The sequence below is a fragment of the Sphaeramia orbicularis genome, chromosome 24 (assembly GCF_902148855.1).
Source record: "Sphaeramia orbicularis chromosome 24, fSphaOr1.1, whole genome shotgun sequence".
Classification (NCBI taxonomy): domain Eukaryota; kingdom Metazoa; phylum Chordata; class Actinopteri; order Kurtiformes; family Apogonidae; genus Sphaeramia; species Sphaeramia orbicularis.
The window spans coordinates 2045246-2068247 of record NC_043979.1 but is presented as its reverse complement, the minus strand read 5'-3'; the positions used below and the strand labels follow the sequence as shown (position 1 = coordinate 2068247).

General features: G+C 41.6%; 1 protein-coding gene across 2 annotated transcripts in view; it reads left to right on the top strand.

The window, feature by feature from the left end:
* The window catches only part of LOC115414774 (stathmin-like 4), a 31142-nt gene extending 12771 nt beyond the window's left edge, over positions 1-18371 (top strand). Inside the window, exons 2-6 of one of the 2 annotated variants that reach the window (XM_030128071.1) lie at positions 1185-1246; positions 1581-1676; positions 4218-4423; positions 6573-6764; positions 17262-18371. In XM_030128071.1, the coding sequence (XP_029983931.1) occupies positions 1234-1246; positions 1581-1676; positions 4218-4423; positions 6573-6764; positions 17262-17321 (567 nt within the window). In that variant the 5' untranslated portion in view covers positions 1185-1233 and the 3' untranslated portion in view covers positions 17322-18371. The remainder of the gene's footprint in view (positions 1-1184; positions 1247-1580; positions 1677-4217; positions 4424-6572; positions 6765-17261) is intronic. The other variant, XM_030128070.1, reaches the window with a different exon arrangement.
* Positions 18372-23002: the final 4631 nt, after the last annotated feature.

The following is a 23002-nucleotide window of genomic DNA, read 5'->3' as shown; positions in this document are numbered from 1 at the left end:
CCAGTGGAACACGTGAAAATCATCTTGGTAATCTTTCTTAAATCAGATTTTCCAGATCTATAGTCTATAAATCAGTTCTTATATCAGTTCCTCTTTAGGTCAGGGGTGTCCAGCCCTGGTCCTCCAGATCCACTATCCTGTATGTTTTAGATGTTTCCTCTTCCTACACACCTGATTCAAATGATAATCCTGTCATCAGCTCTGCAGAAGTCTGATAATGACCGTCAGGTGGACTGGAAGAGGGAAACATCTGAAACCTGCAGGATAGCAGGCCTGTAGGACTCTGAAACCTGCAGGATAGAAGGCCTTTAGGACTCTGAAACCTGCAGGACAGAAGGCCTTTAGGACTCTGAAACCTGCAGGACAGAAGGCCTTTAGGACTCTGAAACCTGCAGGATAGAAGGCCTTTAGGACTCTGAAACCTGCAGGATAGAAGGCCTTTAGGACTCTGAAACCTGCAGGACAGAAGGCCTTTAGGACTCTGAAACCTGCAGGATAGAAGGCCTTTAGGACTCTGAAACCTGCAGGATAGCAGGCCTTTAGGACTCTGAAACCTGCAGGATAGAAGGCCTTTAGGACTCTGAAACCTGCAGGATAGAAGGCCTTTAGGACTCTGAAACCTGCAGGATAGCAGGCCTTTAGGACTCTGAAACCTGCAGGATAGCAGGCCTTTAGGACTCTGAAACCTGCAGGATAGCAGGCCTTTAGGACTCTGAAACCTGTAGGATAGCAGGCCTTTAGGACTCTGAAACCTGTAGGATAGCAGGCCTTTAGGACTGGAGGTGGACGTCCTGTTGTAGGTGATTCTGTCTGATTTTAAGTGTGATGACATATTTGGACTAGAAATGAGACAAATACACTTGGTCAGATGTAGATGTTTTGCAGCGCAGTCATCAGTGGTGTATAAATGTGTAGATTCCACATTCAGTCTTTAGGGGTGGAAGCTCAGCCGCTCTCTCATTGGTCCAGTTCAGCCTTAGTGGGCGGAGCTTGGAACGGTGCTCTGCAGTTTCCTCTTTTGTCACTTTTTTTAGCCGGTGCTTCTGAGATTTATGATGACCTTTGAAGCTGCTTCTGTTTAATACGTCTCCCCCTCTGTCTGTCTGTCCATCTGTCTGTCTGTCCATCTGTCTGTCTGTCCTTCTGTGTGTGTGTGTGTGTGTGTGTGTGTGTGTGTGTGTGTGTGTTCGTTCTTCAGCATCCGTGGACAGTTCCATACGCAGTGAGAAGAAGATGACTCTGGCAGGTAAATGCAGACGCAGCACAAACACCTACAGCTCACCTTCCATGACTGTGTGCACTGATAATGACACCACAGAGGGTGTGTGTGTGTGTGTGTGTGTGTGTGTGTGTGTGTGTGTGTGTGTGTGTGTGTGTGTGTGGTGATAACATGAGCACACATTTATGATCTGAATCATGTATCTTGTCATGATCATGCTTGTTATAAAACCATAATGACAGTGATTCGTCCCTATCTCTGAAAAAGGTGAATTACATCATCAGTCTTTGGACGCTTGAGTCAACACAATGTCGTGTGTGTGTGTGTGTGTGTGTGTGTGTGTGTGTGTGTGTGTCCTCAGCCTACAAAGAGAAGGTCAAAGAGCTCCCCCTGGTGTCTCTGTTCTGTTCCTGCCTCAACCCACAGATCGCAGAAAAACCTACATACAAGGCAGAAGGTAAAAGAAATCCCACATGTGCAAACATTAACGATGAAGCAGCAGAAATGGAATTATTCTGATGAACGCAGGGGTTTGAAAACAGAGGAAAGTAGAGGTGAACAGAAAGAAAGGAGGTCAACCACAACCTACAGAATCAGTTCAAACCATGTTGATAAAGTGAATCAAACACGTCCAACTCTAACTGTCAGCGCCAAGGTGATTATCGTTAACGAAAACTAACAAAATGACCAAAACTGGAATTGAAAAAGCATTTTCGTTAACTAAAATAAATAAAAATTATAACTAGAAAAGCACTCAGAGAGCGCAGACCTCCACCAAGGCAGATCAGTGGGCCCCTGTGGCCCCCCCACCACCGATCACCACCAAAATTTAATCATTTGTTCCTTGTGCCAGGGATTGAACTCAAATCCTGTTCTGATGTTAGTTGTGAACTAATAGAATCTGAACATTTGAACAGGATCTGAAACTGGAATGTCTGTAAAACAGAATTTCAGTTTGAACACAGGAACATTTTGTGATATAACATTAGATCCTGTTGGGATCAAATAAAAATGTGTTTAGTATTTGTGCAGATTTCTGGTGTAATTCAATTCTTCCAGGAAATAATCGTTAAAAAAAAGAAACTAATAAAAAAATTGCATTTTTAACAGTATCATGATGTATCGTATTGTGATTTGTATCGTATCTCCAGATTCTTGCCGATACACAGCCCTACCTGTAGGATGAACCTGTAAAGTGTCCAACACACCTCTAGGACACAGATATGAACAGTCAAAGGGGTTGAACTGGTTTTAGTTCTGGTTCCACTCAGACCAGTGTGATCTACAGTAAAATAATAGAATAACCCAGAAATAATGACAACAAATGATCTTGTTTAATCCTACGATGGACCTTGCTCATGGAACAATTTGCAAAAGTCACTTCAGCTTCTGCATTTCATTACCTTGGATGATTTCAAATCTCTTCTATCAAACTGTCTAACAGAAGTGTGTAACTGCTATTCTTAAACTGGTTTTTAGCTTTTATGTTTCTAGTCATTTTATGTTGTCTTAATTGTATGCAGCTTTATCCTGTTAGTTCATTTGTATTGTACTGATGTGCCTCTTGGTCAGGTCTCCCTCGAAAAAGAGATTTCATCTCAAGGGACTTCCTGGTTAAATAAAGGTTAAATAAAATAAATAAAATAAAAATGTGAAAAACTTAATAATACATCATGCGTGTAAATAACAACCATACCATTTTTTTCTCTTTGATTTAGTACAAAAAATAAGAGTAAATTCTGAAAATATTTACATTAACAGACTATTCTTTAACAATAAAATATGAATAATTTTCTTCAGACATTTCAGGTTAAGTGTAATTTTAACAATATTCTGTCTGTCACTAAATGTTTTGTGCCTACATAGATATAAAAAAAAAATCATATGTTGAGGCATAATATTGTTAAAATTAGACTTACTTTTCTTACGAAATTTCAGTTTTTTCACGTTTTTATTTCTACGGAAGCGTATTGCATTCACACAAAAAAATAATTTGGCTCTGTTTTTCTAAATTAACGAGATGATCATCTTGTAATTAGGAGAAAAAATAAGTTAAAGAAAAAATCTGGCTGTTTTTCTGAATTAACGAGATACTATTTTCTGAAAATTTTTTAATTTGACTGATATTTTCTGATATATGAGATAATTATCTGTTGTTCAGATAGTTTGTAAATGTAAATATTTTCATGATATATCTTGATATATCGTATCGTGATCCTAGTATTGTGATTTGTATTGTATCTCCAGATTCTTGCCAATACACAGCCCTATAATTAAAACCAACTAGAGCAGGGCTGTCAAACTCATTTTAGTTCAGTTCCACATTCAGCCCAATGTGATCTCCAGTGGGCCGGACCAGTGAAATAACAACAGTGAAAAATGTAAAATTACATTATGATAATGTTTACATCTACAGCGTTTCCTTAAAAATCTGAATAACATGAACAACCTGGAATGTCTTAAGAAAAACAAGTGCAATTTTAACAATATTCTGCCTCAGTTTATCATTTACACATGTACATTACAACTTACATCACAACTACAAATACACAAAACATTTAGTAACATGTAGAATATTGGTAAAATTGCAAGTACTTCTCTTAAGACTTAAAATTATTCACATTTTTTGTAAGATAGTTTGTCAATATAAACATGTTCATGTAATTTTACTTTTTTTTAAAACACTAAAACAAAGATAAAATCTGCACTTTTCATTATTAATAGGTTATTATGATAATATTTTACTGGTCTAACCCAATTGAGATGTAATTGTACTGTATGTCAAACCTGAATTAAAATGATTTTTACACCATTGATTGTTAATATTTTCAGTGTAATTCATCCTATGGGCCGGATTGGACCCTTTGGCGGGCCAGATTTGGCCCCCGGGCCTTATGTTTGACACCTGTGAACTAGAGGATGGGGGTGGGGGGGGTGAATGTTCAGTTAAATATCGTTAGTGTGTGACTCATGTGAGCGTGGTGCTGGTCCCACACAGATGCCGTGGACCTGGGCTGGTGCGTCATTAAAGATGTGGAGGTCATCGAGCTGAACAAACGGGCGTCGGGCCAAGCCTTCGAGGTCATCCTCAAGCCCCCGTCCTTTGACGGCGTGCCAGAACTCAACACCTCCATGCCGCAGCGCCGCGACCCATCCCTGGAGGAGATCCAGAAGAAACTGGAAGCTGCCGAGGAAAGGCGAAAGGTGAGGGGGAAGGAACGTCCACTGAAAAAAGAAACCTTCACCCCGGCTGTTTGGAACTGTTTGAGGCGTTGTCAGACGTCTGACAAGAGTCTTTTGTGGAAAGGATTATTTATCTGTTGAAAAGAAAAAAGGGTGGACGTGGACGAGGTGGGGGTTGGATAGGAAAGGAGGAAAGGAGGAAGATGAAAAGAGGGAGATGAAAGCACAAGGGCAATCATGAAAGGACGGACACAATGGTTCATATTCATCAAGTAAAGAGGGCTGGGGGGCGGGGGGGGGGGCTCAGGGGGAGGACTCCGCCTATCAATCACTACTTGTTTAATAAGTACCCTTTTCTCTTTTTTTGATTGGTTGGGGTTGGACACAAATCAGTGTAGACTCAGTTCCACAAAACAGGGTTGAACAGCCTGTTATTTGCTCCTGTTTCCGATGGTCACGACTGTTGTAAATTATACAAACACACGTAAACAAAACCATAAATCTACCGAAAACACCATATTTAACGGCCCTACACAGTTATAAATCTGGCCTGGCCTATATTTCAGGTCTCTTAAGCCCATTTTCTGACATTTTTCCTCAATCTAAAAAAAAAACCAAGCTACACCATGTATTGGCGCTCATCCAAACACTGACGTCTGTATTCAAGCAGTAACTCAGAACTTATCCACAGGTCACATGATCACATGACCCCAGAGCACGTCCAACACCCTTACATTTCCACTGCACTTAAACAGAAGGACGTCTGTGCAGAGGTGAAACCTGAAGGAACTTATCAAGAACATTTGAAGCCAAATTTTGTTCAATATCATAAGAAAAACAACATCTAGTGTGTTTCTACAAGTAGGCTTAATGGATGATGACCAAGCCGTTGCTATGGATACAGTACCAAAGCATTCAGTATCTGTTTTCCATCCTAAGTGTCTACGCTGTGTGGTCCTGTCCTTTTGGAATTTTTTTCCATGGATGAAACTGAGGAATAATTTGGTCTCATCAAATGTATTTAATTTACAACTACTCATGTGACATTAATATTAACAATGTCAAAACAAAACCAATGATGTAAAAACTCCATACTGTCCTTAAAAACTGTTTTTCGAATTTCATGAACATTTTCTAATGTGGTCAAAACACAACTGAAAAAAGTTACTTAACACTGTTATTTAATTTTTCTGCCCAAAAAGAAAAAAAAAAACCTGAATCAAGTGATTATTGCACATTTATTGGGACCTTTATCAAAGTGTATGGCAGCATTTGAGTTTAATGTTCTATTCTTAAACCCCACAAAGACTACGTTCACAGCAGGTCTTAATGTACAATTTGGATTTTTTGGGGAAATCTGATTTGTTTGTGTGTTGGTTCATATTCCACATTAAATGTGACTTCTATCAGTTTTGAGTCTGAACTGAATGTGACCCTGAAGTGACCCACATGCACTAAAGAGGTCCTGAAGTGACCCACATGCACTGAAGAGGTCCTGAAGTGACCCACATGCCCTAAAGAGGTCCTGATGGAATACGAGACCACGCAGACACACACTGTGTTTACAAAAGGAAACATGGTTTTTCTTCCACTCCTCCTCCCTGGATGGAGAATTATGACATTTGTCGCATTTCAATGACGTAAAGGTCGGATAAATGTGACCTGGCCGTTCAGACTGAAGTCACATTGTAAAATATCAAATCTGTATTAGATTTAGGACCACATACGAAAGTGGTCCGGGTCAGATTTAGGACCACATACGAAAGTGGTCCGGGTCAGATTTAAGACCACATGTGAAAGTGGTCTGGGTCAGATTTAGGACCACATATGAAAGTGGTCCGGGTCAGATTTAGGACCACATGTGAAAGCGGTCCGGGTCAGATTTAAGACCACATATCAAAGTGGTCCGGGTCAGATTTAGGACCGCATATGAAAGTGGTTTGGGTTAGATTTAGGACCACATATGAAAGTGGTCTGGGTCAGATTAGTGCTGTTCAGACTGTCTTTAACAGATCAGATACAGGTCACATATGGCTAAATAAATCTGATCTGGGTCACATTCACCTTCAGTCTGAACCTCATTCTAACCTTTCCGACCCACTTTTCTTTTTTTACTTTTTTCGCCTTTTGTAAACCAGTGTTTGTCTTGACACTCTTTATGACCCTCTAGTGTCAGGAGGCGGAGCTTCTGAAGCACCTGGCTGAGAAGAGGGAGCACGAGCGTGAGGTGATCCAGAAAGCCTTTGAGGAGAACAACAACTTCATCAAGAACGCCAAGGAGAAGCTGGAACAGAAGATGGAGGCCAACAAGGAGAACAGGGAGGCCCTGCTGGCAGCCATGTTGGAGAGGCTGCAGGAGAAGGTACAGTCCACGTACATACACAGACAGGACACGCAGCAGCTCTGGAAACACCACTTATCTGCAGTTTGTACATTGTGACGTTTCAGCAGAATTAAATCACAGGAGAAAAAACTTGGGTTGCACTTCTCAGGCCCCAATACACAGCATGACTACAGGAAGGCAGTTTTATTAACTTTCATGAACAACTCGTGTGTGGGGGTGTAACCATATGAAAATTTCATATCACGGTTATTGTGAGCAAAATTCTCACAGTTATCATTATTATCATGGTATTGTTTAAATGTGCTCAAAATGTTCAAAAAGTACTAATACACACATTGAAATACTTTAACCAAGTTGTATTTTTAAAAAAACAGCAAAACAAATAAAATAATAGGTACAATGTACCTTCTGATCCTAATTTGTCCATTTTTCAATACTTTTGATTTTGCCTTTATATACTATATAAACAAATGTTTACTCTACCCATGTTTGGAATCTTTTTTTTCAGCACAACTTTATCTACATCATCTGTCTATTATTTTTTCACTTTAACCTACTGTCAAGACAAAAGGACAAAAAACACAGAAAAAAATATAAAATCCAATTTGAAAAAAGTGTATAATTTATTGCATAAATAACACAAAGATGTTTAATGAACCTTTTCAGAGACTTTAAAAGTGAATATTGGTTCCAAATATTAGGTATAGAAAATTAAAATTGTAATAAATTACACCTATACAACATACATATTTGACATAAAAGGATATCTTTACATAAGCGTTTTCTCCGGAAAAGTGCAGTAATCAAACACAGTTATCATGATAATTAGATTTTAAATGGTAATACTAACCATCTGCAATTTTACTGTGGTTTATCGTTATACCGGTACTCGTTACATCTCTACTCATGTGTAATACAGCACATTCTCTATTGCAACAGCACGTTCAGTCATGGTGTCAAACTAAAACATTCCCTCCACCCAATCAACTCAGCTACTCTCCCCCCATAGGTACAACATGAGTCACATGACTACATAACACATAACAGGAACTAGCTTTTAATGCAAAATTTTCAACATTCAAAGTAGCACACCATCACATGACTCAGAAACACTACAAACCACACGAGTCACATGACTCGGCACAAACTGTCCAACAATGCAGTCAGTGTGGCTCGCTACAATATAAAACCTAGAAAACTAGAGCATGAGAATGGGTTCTAAGTAGGGATGTAACACTACGAAAATTTCATATCACGGTTATTGTGACCAAAATTATCACGGTTATCATTATTAATGCGGTATTGTTGAAATGTGTTCAAAATGTTCAAAAAGTACTAATACACACACTGAAATAATATAAGCAAGTTGTATTTTGAAAAAATGTAAACATGTAAACATCAAATATACAAATGTGCATTAAAGATGGAACCTCATGGCCATTGTTGACCATTTTCCATATCAAGTTTGAGTTGTTTTAGTTACTTTTACATAGATAGATAGATAGATAGATAGATAGATAGATAGATAGATAGATAGATAGATAGATAGATAGATAGTGTCTCTCTCTCTCTCTTTCAAAATGTGGTAATCAAACATGGTTGTCATGATAATTACAATTTAAATGGTAATACTAACCATCGGGAATTTTACCGCGGTTTATCATTATACTGGTAATCGTAACATCCCTAGTCATAATAGACCCCTGTACTCAAACTCATGTGCATTTGAAAGTCTGTTGTTCTCATGCTAGTCTGGCAATTAAAAAGAAACAAAAACTAAAAAAAAAAAAAATTAACACTTCAGATTTTACAACCATCGCAATCAGAATGCAGCATCTTAAAGGGGTAGATATTTACTGACATCTAGGGTTGGACAATATATAAAATTATCAAATGTATTAGATGAATTAAGGTGTTGATCTCTGAAAGTTGTGATAAAAGCCTAAATTGCAAAATCGAGAATATTCCTCTACAGAGCTTCCTTTTTAAACAAATATTTTACATGTAATCAGTTTAATTATTATAATCCATAATATTGCTTATATTTGTACTGACAGGCTATTTTAGAATCAAGCCTTGTCTTCTGCTCATGCAGCCAGAAAACAATCAACAAAAAGCCAGATTTTTCCATAACACTGATAAATTGAGGTTTTTTTTTTATCCATTTATTGTCCAGCTCTGGTGGCATCTAGTGGTGAGGGTGCAGATTACAGCCAACTGAACATCAGCTGTGGCTTAAGAGAACCCATTGTAGCCACTAAAAATGTATTAAATAAAAAACATGTACAGTCCATGATAGAACCAGCATAACTAGACTGTTCTGAACTGATGTAAAAAAAACATGACTACAAAACTCCATGTAAGGACACTGACTATAGGTATGAACAGGTGCTCCTAGGGTTATTGGTAATACTCTGATTTACAGGTGATTATACAGTACTGCGAATTTAATTATGAATAATATATTCCATTCCTGTGATTAAATTATTATTTTTTTAAATCACTGTGGACCTATAAAACAAGGAATAAAGAATGTCATCACAGACATGAAATGTTTTTCTACAACGAGCATAAAGGCTAATGAAAATGAACAGTATTCTATTCCACAGTTGCTTTCAGGGCATAAAGTCACATTATCTGCCGTAATGTGGTCAAACTTAGTTTTTTAATGTACTATCAAGTGAACAGTTTGACATTGTATAACTAATATTTGCCATAAAATTATTTTTAAGTGAGAATTCAGTGTGAAGTGTGGGAAAAAACACACAGAGATTAGCTTAGCAGTCATTGAGACTTAGCATAGAGGTTTTAGGTGGGAAAGGAGTTGTAAGGAAAAAAAGTTGCTTAAAAGAATTTCTAAAGAAAATGAACATGCTCTATCTGAATAGTTTTGGGGGGTTTTTTGTTAGTGTGTGTGCAGCGGCTAAGCTAATGCTAAACGGCGGGTGTTAGCATTAGCTCTAGCTGTTTAACGGAGGTTCAACATTTAGTAAAGTCAAACATAACTCAAACTACAGATATGGTGGAGAAATCTTGATTTCAAATTTGAAATGATCATGCCTGATTTGTTCAAGATCAGATGTTTTTTCTTCCGTTGTAGACTGTGACGGAGGAGCCCCGTCAGTTACCGTGGGAAAACTCCCGCAGTAAATCTAAGCACACAAACACACACTTGACTGGCCATTTACTTCGTCTCCCGTCCGTTCGCTCCGTTTTCCTCTTATTTACCGTCGGACCGTCATCGCAGTGGTCTTGGGTGCACACTTGACAGCTGTTAATCCATTGTTCTTTCCATAGTTTGTCGTCTCTCACACTTCCATCCAGTAAACATCCACACTCACATGTCCCCACTGTCAAACAGAGCGCCACTCTGACTTCCGGGTTATGATGCGTCGTGCGCGGGACGCAGTCCTCTGACGTCATGGTGACGTCACCACAAAGGGCCAGTTTCGCACTGGATTAATTTTACTATTTTTCCTGCCCATTATAGAGACCCAATATCAAAAGTATTACATATATTGTATTTTGAGAGGATTTATTATAATCATGTGTAGATGAAATACTGTATGGTGTTGGAGATAGGACCAGTTCAGTTTGTTAATTACCTGGGGGGAGGAGCCTCAGTCTTTAAAACAGGACCTTTGTCCATCATGAGTCAGTGGATGCAGAGCTGAAGGGAACGGAGCTGGTTACACTGAAGGGAACAGAGCTGGTTACACTGAAGGGAACGGAGCTGGTTACACTGAAGGGAACGGAGCTGGTTACACTGAAGGGAACGGAGCTGGTTACACTGAAGGGAACAGAGCTGGTTACACTGAAGGGAACAGAGCTGGTTACACTGAAGGGAACGGAGCTGGTTACACTGAAGGGAACGGAGCTGGTTACACTGAAGGGAACAGAGCTGGTTACACTGAAGGGAACGGAGCTGGTTACACTGAAGGGAACAGAGCTGGTTACACTGAAGGGAACAGAGCTGGTTACACTGAAGGGAACAGAGCTGGTTACACTGAAGGGAACGGAGCTGGTTACACTGAAGGGAACGGAGCTGGTTACACTGAAGGGAACGGAGCTGGTTACACTGAAGGGAACGGAGCTGGTTACACTGAAGGGAACGGAGCTGGTTACACTGAAGGGAACGGAGCTGGTTACACTGAAGGGAACGGAGCTGGTTACACTGAAGGGAACGGAGCTGGTTACACTGAAGGGAACAGAGCTGGTTACACTGAAGGGAACGGAGCTGGTTACACTGAAGGGAACGGAGCTGGTTACACTGAAGGGAACAGAGCTGGTTACACTGAAGGCAACGGAGCTGGTTACACTGAAGGGAACAGAGCTGGTTACACTGAAGGGAACAGAGCTGGTTACACTGAAGGGAACAGAGCTGGTTACACTGAAGGGAACAGAGCTGGCTGCAGAACTGAAGAATTATCTTTGCCTGCTGTTGTAAATGTTCTTTTTCATACTTTGTTACTGAGCACTAGTGATGGTGAGATGAAGCCTCATGAGACATCGAACCACTTGAGCCAACTGGTTCGAGAAAGAGTTCATTTGTCGAAGCTTCATGTGCACATGAAACCACCTACTGGCCAGGTGTAGAATCACAGGCAGCTGTGTCTGAACCATAGAATGTGGGATGCGTTGAATTTTTGCGTCTGTTCTGGCTCTGTGGAATGACTATGAATAAAAAATGTACGACCAAATAATTTCTCTACATAAATTATCACATATGTGTATAATAAAAGATTTTTGAATGTGTTCTGTGTGTGTAAATTTCCCCAAATGGTAGTATCATATGTGAGAGGTTGTATAATGTTTTTTTTTTTTTTTGCCACTTTAGGAAAATGGCAGTGACTTAAGCAGGCAGAAGACAGTGAAAGTACATGTGGAACTAGGAAGAGGACACTGAACATACTTGTGTAATTTGGAGAACGATGTACAGGACAGGGGAGATTTGATTCATTTTTATTCAGAAATAACAGTTTCTCAACAGTTTTTGGTTTGAAGTGATTTCTTTCTTTCTTTCTTTCTTTCTTTCTTTCTTTCTGTCTTTCTTTCTTTCTTTCTGTCTTTCTTTCTTTCTTTCTTTTTTTTGACACAACCTCTCCGGCCTTTGAAAACACCCTTTCACATGGTACAGAAGATGCACAAATCACAAGAACAACATTATATAAATTGGGGTACAGTCATTTTTTTGTCTCTCCCAGTACTCCAGGTAACCAAACCTTATGTGTCTGAAATAATGTTAGATTTAGTTGATCTTATTAGGAGTTATCAAATCCAAATGTTCCCACACAGGGGGAATCCTCCTCTTCTTCACTGGTTCCATCCTCTTACTCATCCTTCTCTTCTCTTTCTCCTAAATCTCCAAATGATCTCTCTCTCTAAACTCTTCAAACTATCTCCAAACTATAGAAATGCTGTCCAAACTCTGGTATCCAAACTATCCAAACTGTTCAAACTCTGCACTGACCCTAACTCTAAATCAAAAACCCACATTTTGAACTGAAGCCTGGGGGGTTTATCCTGCTGTCAAACCTGAATCACACAGAACCACCTCTGAACCACTTCCTGAAGCAGTCACATGGTACAGCCGGGCAGCCAGGCTTCGGACGTCATCATTTTTGGCTCCTCCCCTAAATGAAGCAAGCCTCAATATGCGCTTCACAGAAACACCCCCTCCATTAGTCGACACACACTTCGAAGCCTCGGCACATCTGTAACATCACTACTGAGCACTGATTTTTGCACCCTGGGAAGACAAGCACAATAAATCATTTAAAATCATTTTTTAACAACGCCATTATTTTCCTTTTCATCCTGAGGAACCCCGTTACATAGATTCAAATAGTTTTTGTCGTCCATTGTTTCCACCAGGTCTCAGGTGAAAAAGGGAGTTGTGGAAAGGGTCAATTTGACAATTTCTGACAGTTATTTGCCATAAAATTATTTTTAAGGAAGAATTCAGTGAGAAGTGTGGAAAAACACAGAGATTAGCTTAGCAATCATCATGGGTTAGCATAAAGGCTTCAATGGGAAGTTCAGAACTAGCATCATAACATTTTTTTGTGCGATCCAAACAAAGGAACTAACATCTGCCTCTCAGACAGTAAAAAGTGCTTTTAGGATGCTTCAGATAACCCTTATTTAATAAAACAGTGTTAAATAATAATAAATAAGAGATAAACAAGAAACAAAACCAAAACACAAAAATGAACCTTCGCGATATCTCCATTTGAATAAATACCAAAAAATATTGATACACTGTAAAAAAAAAAAAAATCTGTAACTTACCTGTAATTTAACAGAATTTTCACTGTTTATTTTACAGATTTTTCCTGTATTTTTAAGATACAGGAAAATATCAATGAAATGGCAAAAATAGACTGTGATTTTACATGTCAAATGTAAAAGAACACGAAAAAACTGCAACTGTGAATAACCAAAAATTGTAAAAAAAATTTTAAAAGAAATTTTTTACTTTTTTCACAGGAAAAATACAGATAAAATATATTTGCAGAAGTATTGTAATTTCACATATATTTCTTTTCTATTTGTGAGATTAAACTGTTAATTTAAAGTTTAATCCTGTAAAAAAAATATTAAAATGAGATAAAATTACTGACAATTAACCATAAAAGAAGTATTTGTTCTGTCAGTTGAACCAGACTTGTTTGTTAATTGACAAATATCTTGTATAATTACAGGAGGTTTCACAACAAAAATGTTGAATAAATGTATTTTTGTGAATGTATAACATGTATAAGCACTGATAAACTGTCCAAATACAGTTTTTTATCAGTGGATTGGACAACTGAGTCTCACTGAAAATCCATCCATCCATTATCTTCCGCTTATCCGGGGCCGGGTCGCAGGGGTAACAGTCTAAGCAGGGATGCCCAGACTTCCCTCTCCTCAGACTCCTCCTCCAGCTCTTCCGGGGGGACCCCGAGGCGTTCCCAGGCCAGCCGAGAGACATAGTCTCTCCAACGTGTCCTGGGTCTTCCCCGAGGCCTCCTCCCGGTGGGACATGCCCGGAACACCTCCCCAGGGAGGCGTCCAGGAGGCATCCGAAACAGATGCCCGAGCCACCTCAGCTGGCCCCTCTCGACGCGGAAGAGCAGCGGCGCTACTCCGAGCTCCTCCCTGGTGACTGAGCTCCTCCCCCTATCCCTAAGGGTGCACCCAGCCACCCTGCGGAGGAAACTCATTTCGACCGCTTGTATCCGGGATCTTGTCCTTTCGGTCCTGACCCAAAGCTCATGACCATAGGTGAGGGTAGGAACGTAGATTGACCGGTAAATCCAGAGCTTCTCCTCTCGGCTCAGCTCCTTCTTCACCACAACAGACCGATACAGTGACCGCATCACTGCAGACGCTGCACCGATCCGTCTGTCAATCTCACACTCCATCCTTCCCTCACTCGTGAACAAGACCTCAGATACTTGAACTCCTCCACTTGGGGCAAAGACTCCCCACCGACCCGGAGAGGGCAGACCACCTTTTTCCGGTCAAGAACCATGGCCTCAGATTTGGAGGTGCTGATCCTCATCCCGCTCGCTTCACACTCGGCTGCAAACCGCCCCAGGGCAAGCTGAAGGTTGAGGTTCGATGAGGCCAACAGGATAACGTCATCTGCAAAAAGCAGAGATGAAATCCTGTGGTCCCCAAACCGGCCCCTGAGCCTAGAAATTCTGTCCATAAAAATTATGAACAGAACCGGTGACAAAGGGCAGCCCTGCCGGAGTCCAATGTGCGCCTGGAACAGGTCTGACTTACTGCCGGCAATGCGAACCAGGCTCCTGCTTCGGTCATACAAGGACCGGACTGCCCTTAGCAAAGGGCCCCGGACCCCATACTCCCGAAGCACCCCCCACAGGATACCACAAGGGACACGGTCGAACGCCTTCTCCAGATCCACAAAACATATGTGGACTGGTTGGGCAAACTCCAATGAACCCTCGAGCACCTGATGGAGGGTATAGAGCTGGTCCAGTGTTCCACGACCGGGACAAAAACCACATTGTTCCTCCTGGATCCAAGGTTTGACTATCGGTTGGATCCTCCTCTCCAGTACCTGGAATAGACTTTCCCCGGGAGGCTGAGGAGTGTGATCCCCCTGTAGTTGGAGCACATCCTCCAGTTCCCCTTCTTAAAAAGGGGGACCACCACCCCGGTCTGCCAATCCAGAGGGACTGTCCCCGACTGCCACGAGATGTTACAGAGACGTGTCAGCTAAGACAGTCCTGCACATCCAGAGACTTAAGGTACTCAGGGTGAATCTCATCCACCCCCAGTGCCCTGCCACAGAGGAGCTTGCCAACCACCTTGGTGACTTCAGCTTGGGTGATGGATGAGTCCACCTCTGAGACCTCAGCCTCTGCTTCCTCCATGGAAGATGTGGCAGCGGGACTAAGGAGGTCCTCAAAGTATTCCTTCCACCGTCCAACAACATCCCCACTCAAGGTCAGCAGCTCCCCACTTCCACTGTAAACAGTGTTGGTGGGGAACTGCTTTCCCCTCCTGAGGCGCCGGATGGTTTGCCAGAATTTCCTCGAGGCCGACCGATAGTCCTCCTCCATGGCCTCCCCAAACTCCACTCAGACCCGAGTTTTTGCCTCCACAACTGCTCGGGCTGCCGCACGCCTGGCCTTCCGGTACCCATCAGCTGCTTTGGGAGTCCCACGGGCCAACAAGGCTCGATAAGACTCCTTCTTCAGCTTGACAGCATCCCTTACTTCCGGGGTCCACCACCGGGTTCAGGGATTGCTGCCACAACAGGCACCAGAGACCTTGCGACCACAGCTCCGAGCAGCCGCTTCGACAATGGAGGTGGAGAACATGGTCCACTCGGACTCAATGTCCCCAGCCTCCCCCGGGATCTGGGAGAAGCTCTCCCGGAGGTGAGAGTTAAAGACCGCGCTGACATCGGGTTCTGCCAGACGTTCCCAACAGACCCTCACAACACGTTTGGGCCTGCCGAGTCTGTCCGGTTTCCTCCTTTGCCAGCGGATCCAACTCACCACCAGGTGGTGATCGGTTGACAGCTCTGCCCCTCTCTTCACCCGAGTGTCCAAAACACGCGGTCGGAGGTCTGATGATACGACAATGAAGTCGATCATCGACCTCCAGCCTAGGGTGTCCTGGTGCCAAGTGCACTTATGGACATCCCTGTGCTGGAACATGGTGTTTGTTATGGACAAACTGTGACTCGCACAGAAGTCCAATAACAGAACACCACTCGGGTTCAGATCAGGGAGGCCGTTCCTCCCCATCCCCCCCCTCCAGGTCTCACTGTCGTTGCCCACATGGGCATTGAAGTCACCCAGGAGAACAATGGAGTCCCCAGTCGGAGCACCATCCAGCACCCCTCCCAGGGACTCCAAGAAGGCCGGGTACTCTGCACTGCTGTTTGGCCCGTAGGCCGAGACAACAGTGAGGCACCTGTCCCTGACCCGAAGGCGTAGGGACGCGACCCTCTCGTTCATCGGGGTAAACTCCAACACATGGTGGCTGAGCTGAGGGGCTATGACCACGTCCACACCAGCCCGCCGCCTCTCACAGCGGGCAACGCCAGAGAAGTGGAGAGTCCAGCCCCTTTCGAGGGGTTGGGTTCCAGAGCCCAAGCTGTGTGTGGAGGTGAGCCCGACTATATCTAGACGGTATCTCTCAACCTCCCTCACAAGCTCCGGCTCCTTCCCTCCCAGCGAACTGACATTCCATGTCCCAAGAGCTAGACTCTGCGTCCGGGGATCGGGTTGTCAGGCTCCCTGCCATCGACTGCCACCCAATCCACAGTGCACCCGGCCCCTATGATTCCCTCGGTGGGTGGTGGGTCCACCAGAGGGCGGGCCCGGCTGGACCCCGTGGGCATGAGCCCAACCACCAGGCACTCGCATTCGAGCCCCAACCCCAGGCCTGGCTCCAGGGTGGGGCCCCGGCTGCGCCATACCGGGCGACGTCACGTTCTTCTGTTGGATCCTTTTCATAGGGGCTTCTGAACTGCTGTTAGTCTGGCCCGTCACCCAGGACCTGTTTGCCTTGGGAGACCCTACCAGGGCCATAGAGCCCCCAACAACAGAGCTCCTGGGATCATTCGGGCACACAAACTCCCCCACCACGATAAGGTGGCAGTTCAAGGGGGAGTCACTGAAAATTATTTATTTATAGGTAATTTGATTGTTTTAATACATGAAAATATTCTTTATTAAACATTAAAAAGTAAATCAAAAAGCAAAATGTCATGTAAAGTTAGGGCAAAAAACTGTATTTTAATTGTAGAAAATTACTGTATTTTTATGAGACGGATATTTTCCGTTATTTAACAGTGTTTTTTCAGCACCCCTGCTGCCAGAATAATACTGGGGTTTTTTTACTGTTTTTTTTTTTTTTTCGTTTTTTTTTTACAGTGTACAGTACTTTTTAATATCGATACAGTATTGTGAAATGAAATATTGTGATATATCGCAGAACCGATATTTTCTAACACCCATAGTGATGTGTGTGTTTTTCTGACAGGACAAACACGCAGAAGAAGTGAGGAAGAACAAGGAACTGAAGGAGGAAGCCTGTCGGTAGACGAGTGGAGCTGAGGAAGAAGGAAGAAGAAACAGAGAGAGTGGGACTGGGACTGGGGGGGTTCAGTTCTTTTCTTTTCTTTTGGAGTTGTTAAAAAAAAAAAAAAGAAAATCAAAACAGTGCAGGCAAAAAAAAGAACTCAAAAGCAGCCCAAACAAAAGGAAAGTTTTCATATTTGATGTACGCTGTTACAAATTCTGAGCAAAGTGTACAAAGTTTAGCCAAGAAATGTGTGTCTTTTTCTAAGGAAAGTGGTAGGGTGGGTAGGTGGGGGGTGGGGGGGCAATAACACCAATATTTCATAGTGTTTGTGCATCAAGAGGAGGTAAAAAGTGTAAATTACAGCCATCGGATTTCTGCAAATTCTTCATTATGAAAGCAGGAACTGAAATAACCAGGTGAATTAAAAGAAGTAAAGGTAGGATGTTGTAAATTCTGTAGACGGTAAAAAAGGTTTGAATACAAGCAGAAACACAGACGTAGTTTAGAAGCTCAGCCGCTAAAAAACAGAACCTCAACTACAGCTCCTATAAGACTCTTTCATCATTGATTTACAGGGTGTTTATTTACCGTCACCACAAGCATTTTTGCTGTTTTCCTCCAATAAAAACCAGACCTGATTTCCCAGGGTCCTCTGTTCTCGCACTAATTCTCTGCCTCACCGTGTTGGGGAATATCTGGGGGCGTCTCTTGTGTTTTGTTCAACTCAGTGATTCTTGTTTAAAGGCTTATGAATATGAAACGAAGAGTCAGGCTTTTGTTTCTTTCACTGTAGGGAGAAAAGTAAAAAGAAAAAAAAAAAAAAAGAGAATAAAAAGCTTGAAAAGTGCGGAGCTGTGCTGTATTCTGCCGTTTCCAGGCTCTGTGTGTGAACCGTAGCGTAGTCGTAGATCAGTGTCAGGTAGAATTAGAGCACTGATTGCACTGTTTTTTTCATTAAGCACAACCCAAAAGCACAGGAAGGACAGCGAATATCCACAACAGGAACTTTACAAAGAGGCAAAATAACGAGCATCAGTTCAGAAATGGGATGCATTTGGGATGAGCTTGGAAAAAAGGGGGGATGGCAGGCGGTGGAGGGGGGGGGGGGGTCTTGCTTTAACCAACAGTGTCTCTTTGCTTTGGCATGTGTCACTGTGCTCCGGTCGTAAGTTTATGAGTTCCAAGAGAATTTAAGCTTAAAAGAGAGAAGAAAAAAAAACAAAAACAAAGGAAAGGATGAATTTGCTTGAGTTGTTGAGTCATACTGACTTTAATGAAGCGTCTCAGATGTTTGCACTGTACCTGGGGAGTGGGACGGGGGCTTTGTACCTGCTCTATCTGTGTGTTGCTGTGTATCTTCAAGGCTGGATTGATTGTATCTGTTTGGCATGGTCAGTAAAAACAGCTTGACTGAAGTTACACGTTGCTCTACTCTTAATTTCTGCCTTTTTTTAATTCACAAACACAGAGAGTGAAGGTCAGATTGAAGCTGCGTTCAGACTGTAGGTAAATGTGTCCCATATCTGATGTTTTAGAATGCCTGTATCATTGGTTCTTTTCATATTCAATCGAGAATCAACAGTCGGAGGTTTAGGGCTGCGACAAAAATATCTGGAAATCTTGAAGTAACTTAAAAATGACCTAAATTTCTCCTCTCCTTCATTTCAAGTCCACTCAGTATTATACTGTCAGTTTTCTTCTCCTTAAAGTGGTTAAAAAGTATTTAATAACTGTTTGAAATATTCAATATTTGCTTATACAGCTATCTTTAGCCTTAATAAGACTAATTTATTTACTTAGTATTGATTTAAACATTTCTCACTTTTCACAGTGTAATTTAATATAAGATTAATTTTACTTAAACATATCTGTGAAGAAATATGAACATATTATGGAACATGTGCTTGAATTCATTCCTTTATGTGAGTGTTGCAACTGAAGAACATAGGCTCAGAAGGTCAGAAAGATGAAGGTTTGAATAATTTTAGGAAGAATACAAGTTACAGAGTGAAACAAAAACACAGTTAACTGTTTTATTGACTTTGAATCATTCCTTAACAATTAAATCAGACAAAGATAAAGTATATGATGGATTATGAGCATAGTTCATGATAGTCACTAATATCAGCAAAAAAAAGAAATCATTAAATAAAATAAGACATTAAAACATCACACACACCATAACAATAACATTAATATATCCCATAAACATACATTTAATGTCACATTTTTAAAGGCCTGGAAGTTCTGAAAGTCACTATTTTCAGGAAATGTAAACAGACGTTTTGCTTTTGACAGTTTTCCACCACTAGGGGGCATCTGTCACCAGCAGTGACCCAGGTTTCCTGTCCCTCCTTTCACCGTCACACCCTCCCCTGAACCCGGACCTTTGTTTTGAAGACAGAAAACAGAGGAATTCTGAGGCTTCACAGCTGAGAGGTTATCTGAATCACACTGCCCCCTGGTGGACAGTCACACAGATACAGCCCACTGACACCAGCTCTGTTCTATTCTAGTTCTATTCTATTCTATTCTATTCTATTCTATTCTATTCTGTTCTATTCTCCTATTCCTTCAGTTTTTTCTTCTTCATCCTCTGAACTCTGTCTGTGAATCAAACCCACAGTTCACTCATGACATCATTTATCACAGTAAACAGACCACAGTGTTGAACTCTGTTACAGTGGACGGTCCTCTAACCCACTTCTGTCTCACTTTACTTGAAAACATAGGTGTGTTTTGGTACAAGACCGCCCCCTGCTGTTGAGAATTTGGAAATGGACTTAAAAATGTTCTAAAACGAGGGAAATGTAACTAATGCTGCATTCCAGAGTCCTGGGGGATCGGAAGTTTCTGACGTCCACCTCGGTCAAATGCATTGGAACGTCTGTCCAAGCCGGAGGTCTTAGTTACAAAGTGGGGCCAGTTTGAAGTCCCCCCCACCTCATCGCAAACTACAACATGACGTTAACGCAACAATGGCGGCGCACAGTGTGCAAGTTCACAATGAAAAGAAACTTTACAATGTATAATTAGCTCATCTGTCATTTCACTTCTTCCATGTCGTTTGCATATATGAGAACACTGCGGTGTCCACAGTCCAAATGCCTCTGCAGGAACAAAGCAAAGAGGAGCTTAGATCTGTGATCTACACGGGTTTTTTTTATTTTTTTATTTTTTAACTTTATTTTTATTGTTTGTTTTATGTACATTACAAAACAAGACAAACATAGGGGACATATGGGATACACTGACTACAATAAACCTTGGGACTGACATTTGTTTTTAGAAGTGTGACACTGAAATGAAAATTGTCCGTTTTTTCCATTTATCCTGACTCTGTTCTTCAGTTTCAGTCTGTGGGTCAGAATCTCCATCTCAAATATTCCAGTCACAGTTTGTGTTCAGCCGTTAGTTGTTGGTGGTTCTAATCTGCACCATTTTTCGGTAATAGCCTTTTTCAGGCAGCTAATAGTATTTTAAACAAATATCTATCATTTTTTCTGACAATATTACCAATAATACATCCAAAATACATCACCAAACCTGTTTTTGGAAGTGCAGAACCCAATATCTGAACAACTGTTGAATATACATTATCCCAGAATGCTGCAAGTTTAGGACATGACCAAAAGACATGTGCATGATTTACACTGACGTCTGCACATTCTGTCCAACAAGGCTGAACTCTGGACACATTTAGCTGTAATTTTAGGGGTTATGAAAAATCGAATTATATTATTCCAGCAACGTTCCCTCCATGTTCTTGAGGAAGTGGTTGTGACACAAGTACAGAGGACCCAAAAGCAGAACCACCAAGTAAAGTCTGTAACAGTTCATTTAAAAGGCAAACTTTCAACAGAAGGGGACAGGCAGCAGGAGAGTCAAAGACAGGCGGGGGGTCAGGAGCCGGGGAATCCGAACGGGACCAGGAGGGCGAAGGCTGGAGACGTGGTCAGGGACGGAAGGCGGGTCGATCATCCGGGGCTCAGGCAGAAAGACGTGGTCAAACAAAGGCCGGTCTTTTACCGGGGACGAAGACAGGCAGGCGAGGTCAGACAGGCAGGCGGGGTTGAATCCAGGCGGTAGACGGGTCGGGTCGGAACGAGCAGGGTCAGGATCTGGGTACAGGCTGGAGAAATACACTGGAGAGTACACACAAGGTAGAAAAAAAGAAAGAAAGAAAAATGAGCAGAAGAGGTGAATCTGTAGGCCCCAGCTAAGGAGCTGCAGCTGAAGAACACAGGTGGACGGAGTTAGGCTGATTGGCAGGAGTGGCAGAGAGAGATGAGGAGGTGTGGCCAAGAGAGGGAGAAAGAAAAAAGAGAGCAGAGCAGACGGGGATGTGACAGGTTGACTGTAGAGTTCTCCTCACTTTGACCCATTCCTCCTCTCAGACACATATTCCTAATTCTGTTTCCCATTTCTGTTCCACATATAAAGTATGCCAGCCTCTTTTCCCCATTAAATGTTTCTAAAGAGCTGATATAATTTTCTGTTTTTTAGAATGATACACTCCAGTTATCATTTTTACAAGCTCATTGTTATCATAATCAATATTGTGCTTTATTTTTTTGTAACAAAAGTCCCTTAGTTGTAGGCACTGGAAATGATCTTGATTTGTCAAACTCCTGTTTTCATTCTTGAAAACTTTTAAAGCAGCCGTCCTTAATTAGTACACACCAAGCCGTTATACCTTTATTAATCCACTGCTTATATCTCAGGTCCTGGGCTAAAGTTTTTATTATAAGCAGGCCAGGGAGTTCCCTTTCTAATTTGTATTTCCGTATTACACTTAGCCACGTTCCTGCGATCTCCATGTTTGTTGTTTATGTTCAGCATGGATCACCTGGAATACTTTGAGGTGGGATAGCGTTACCGCAGACTGAGATATGTTCGACCTCCCAGCACTCTGGAATGTAACATAAATGTACTAAGTTGTTCTAAATCCATTTGATTTGCTTTTTTATTCATACATGATGAATTCTCAACAATATTATGAGTCACATGGTTGGCATACTTGTTTTCAGGAGCTAACAGCATTTTTTTTTTTTTTTTTTTGGGGGGGGGTCCATTTTTACCCTGGGTTATTTCTACCATAATGTTGTGGAGCAGTGAGTCTGTTTGAGTTTGTTTATAGTGAGTCTTTGTGTTTGGACGGTAAAACAAAAAAGTGTTGAAGTCAGTTTGTGGAATGTGTTTACTCACACACTGTTATGGAATCTGCTGCATTAAGAGGGAAAGTATTTACTGATAGTTTTATTTAAGCTGTCTACTCTATTATAGAATAGAATAGAATAGAATAGAATAGAATAGAATAGAACAGAATGCTGAGTTTGTGACTTGTGCGTCAGTCTTACTCCAGTTGAAATCCTTTCCACTCTGTCCATGTGGAACACACCGCTGTGGTTTTGTTCATCAGCTCATGTTAAAAAACCTGAACATTTTATGAACGCAGCAAAGAAAATACACACAGCTCAATGTGCAGGTGCAGTTTTATTTATTAGACTCATTAAATATAAGTGGTTTATTCGTCCACAGATGCTTCAACACACACTTTACACAAAGGAAACACAGAAGAATGACATGTTTTCATTTACTCAAGACAGACTTTTGTTTTCTTATTTCAGTAAAATAACTCTCAGATCAGTCTTCTACTTCTACCACAGCAGAGTAAGAACCAACACAAACCAAATGAA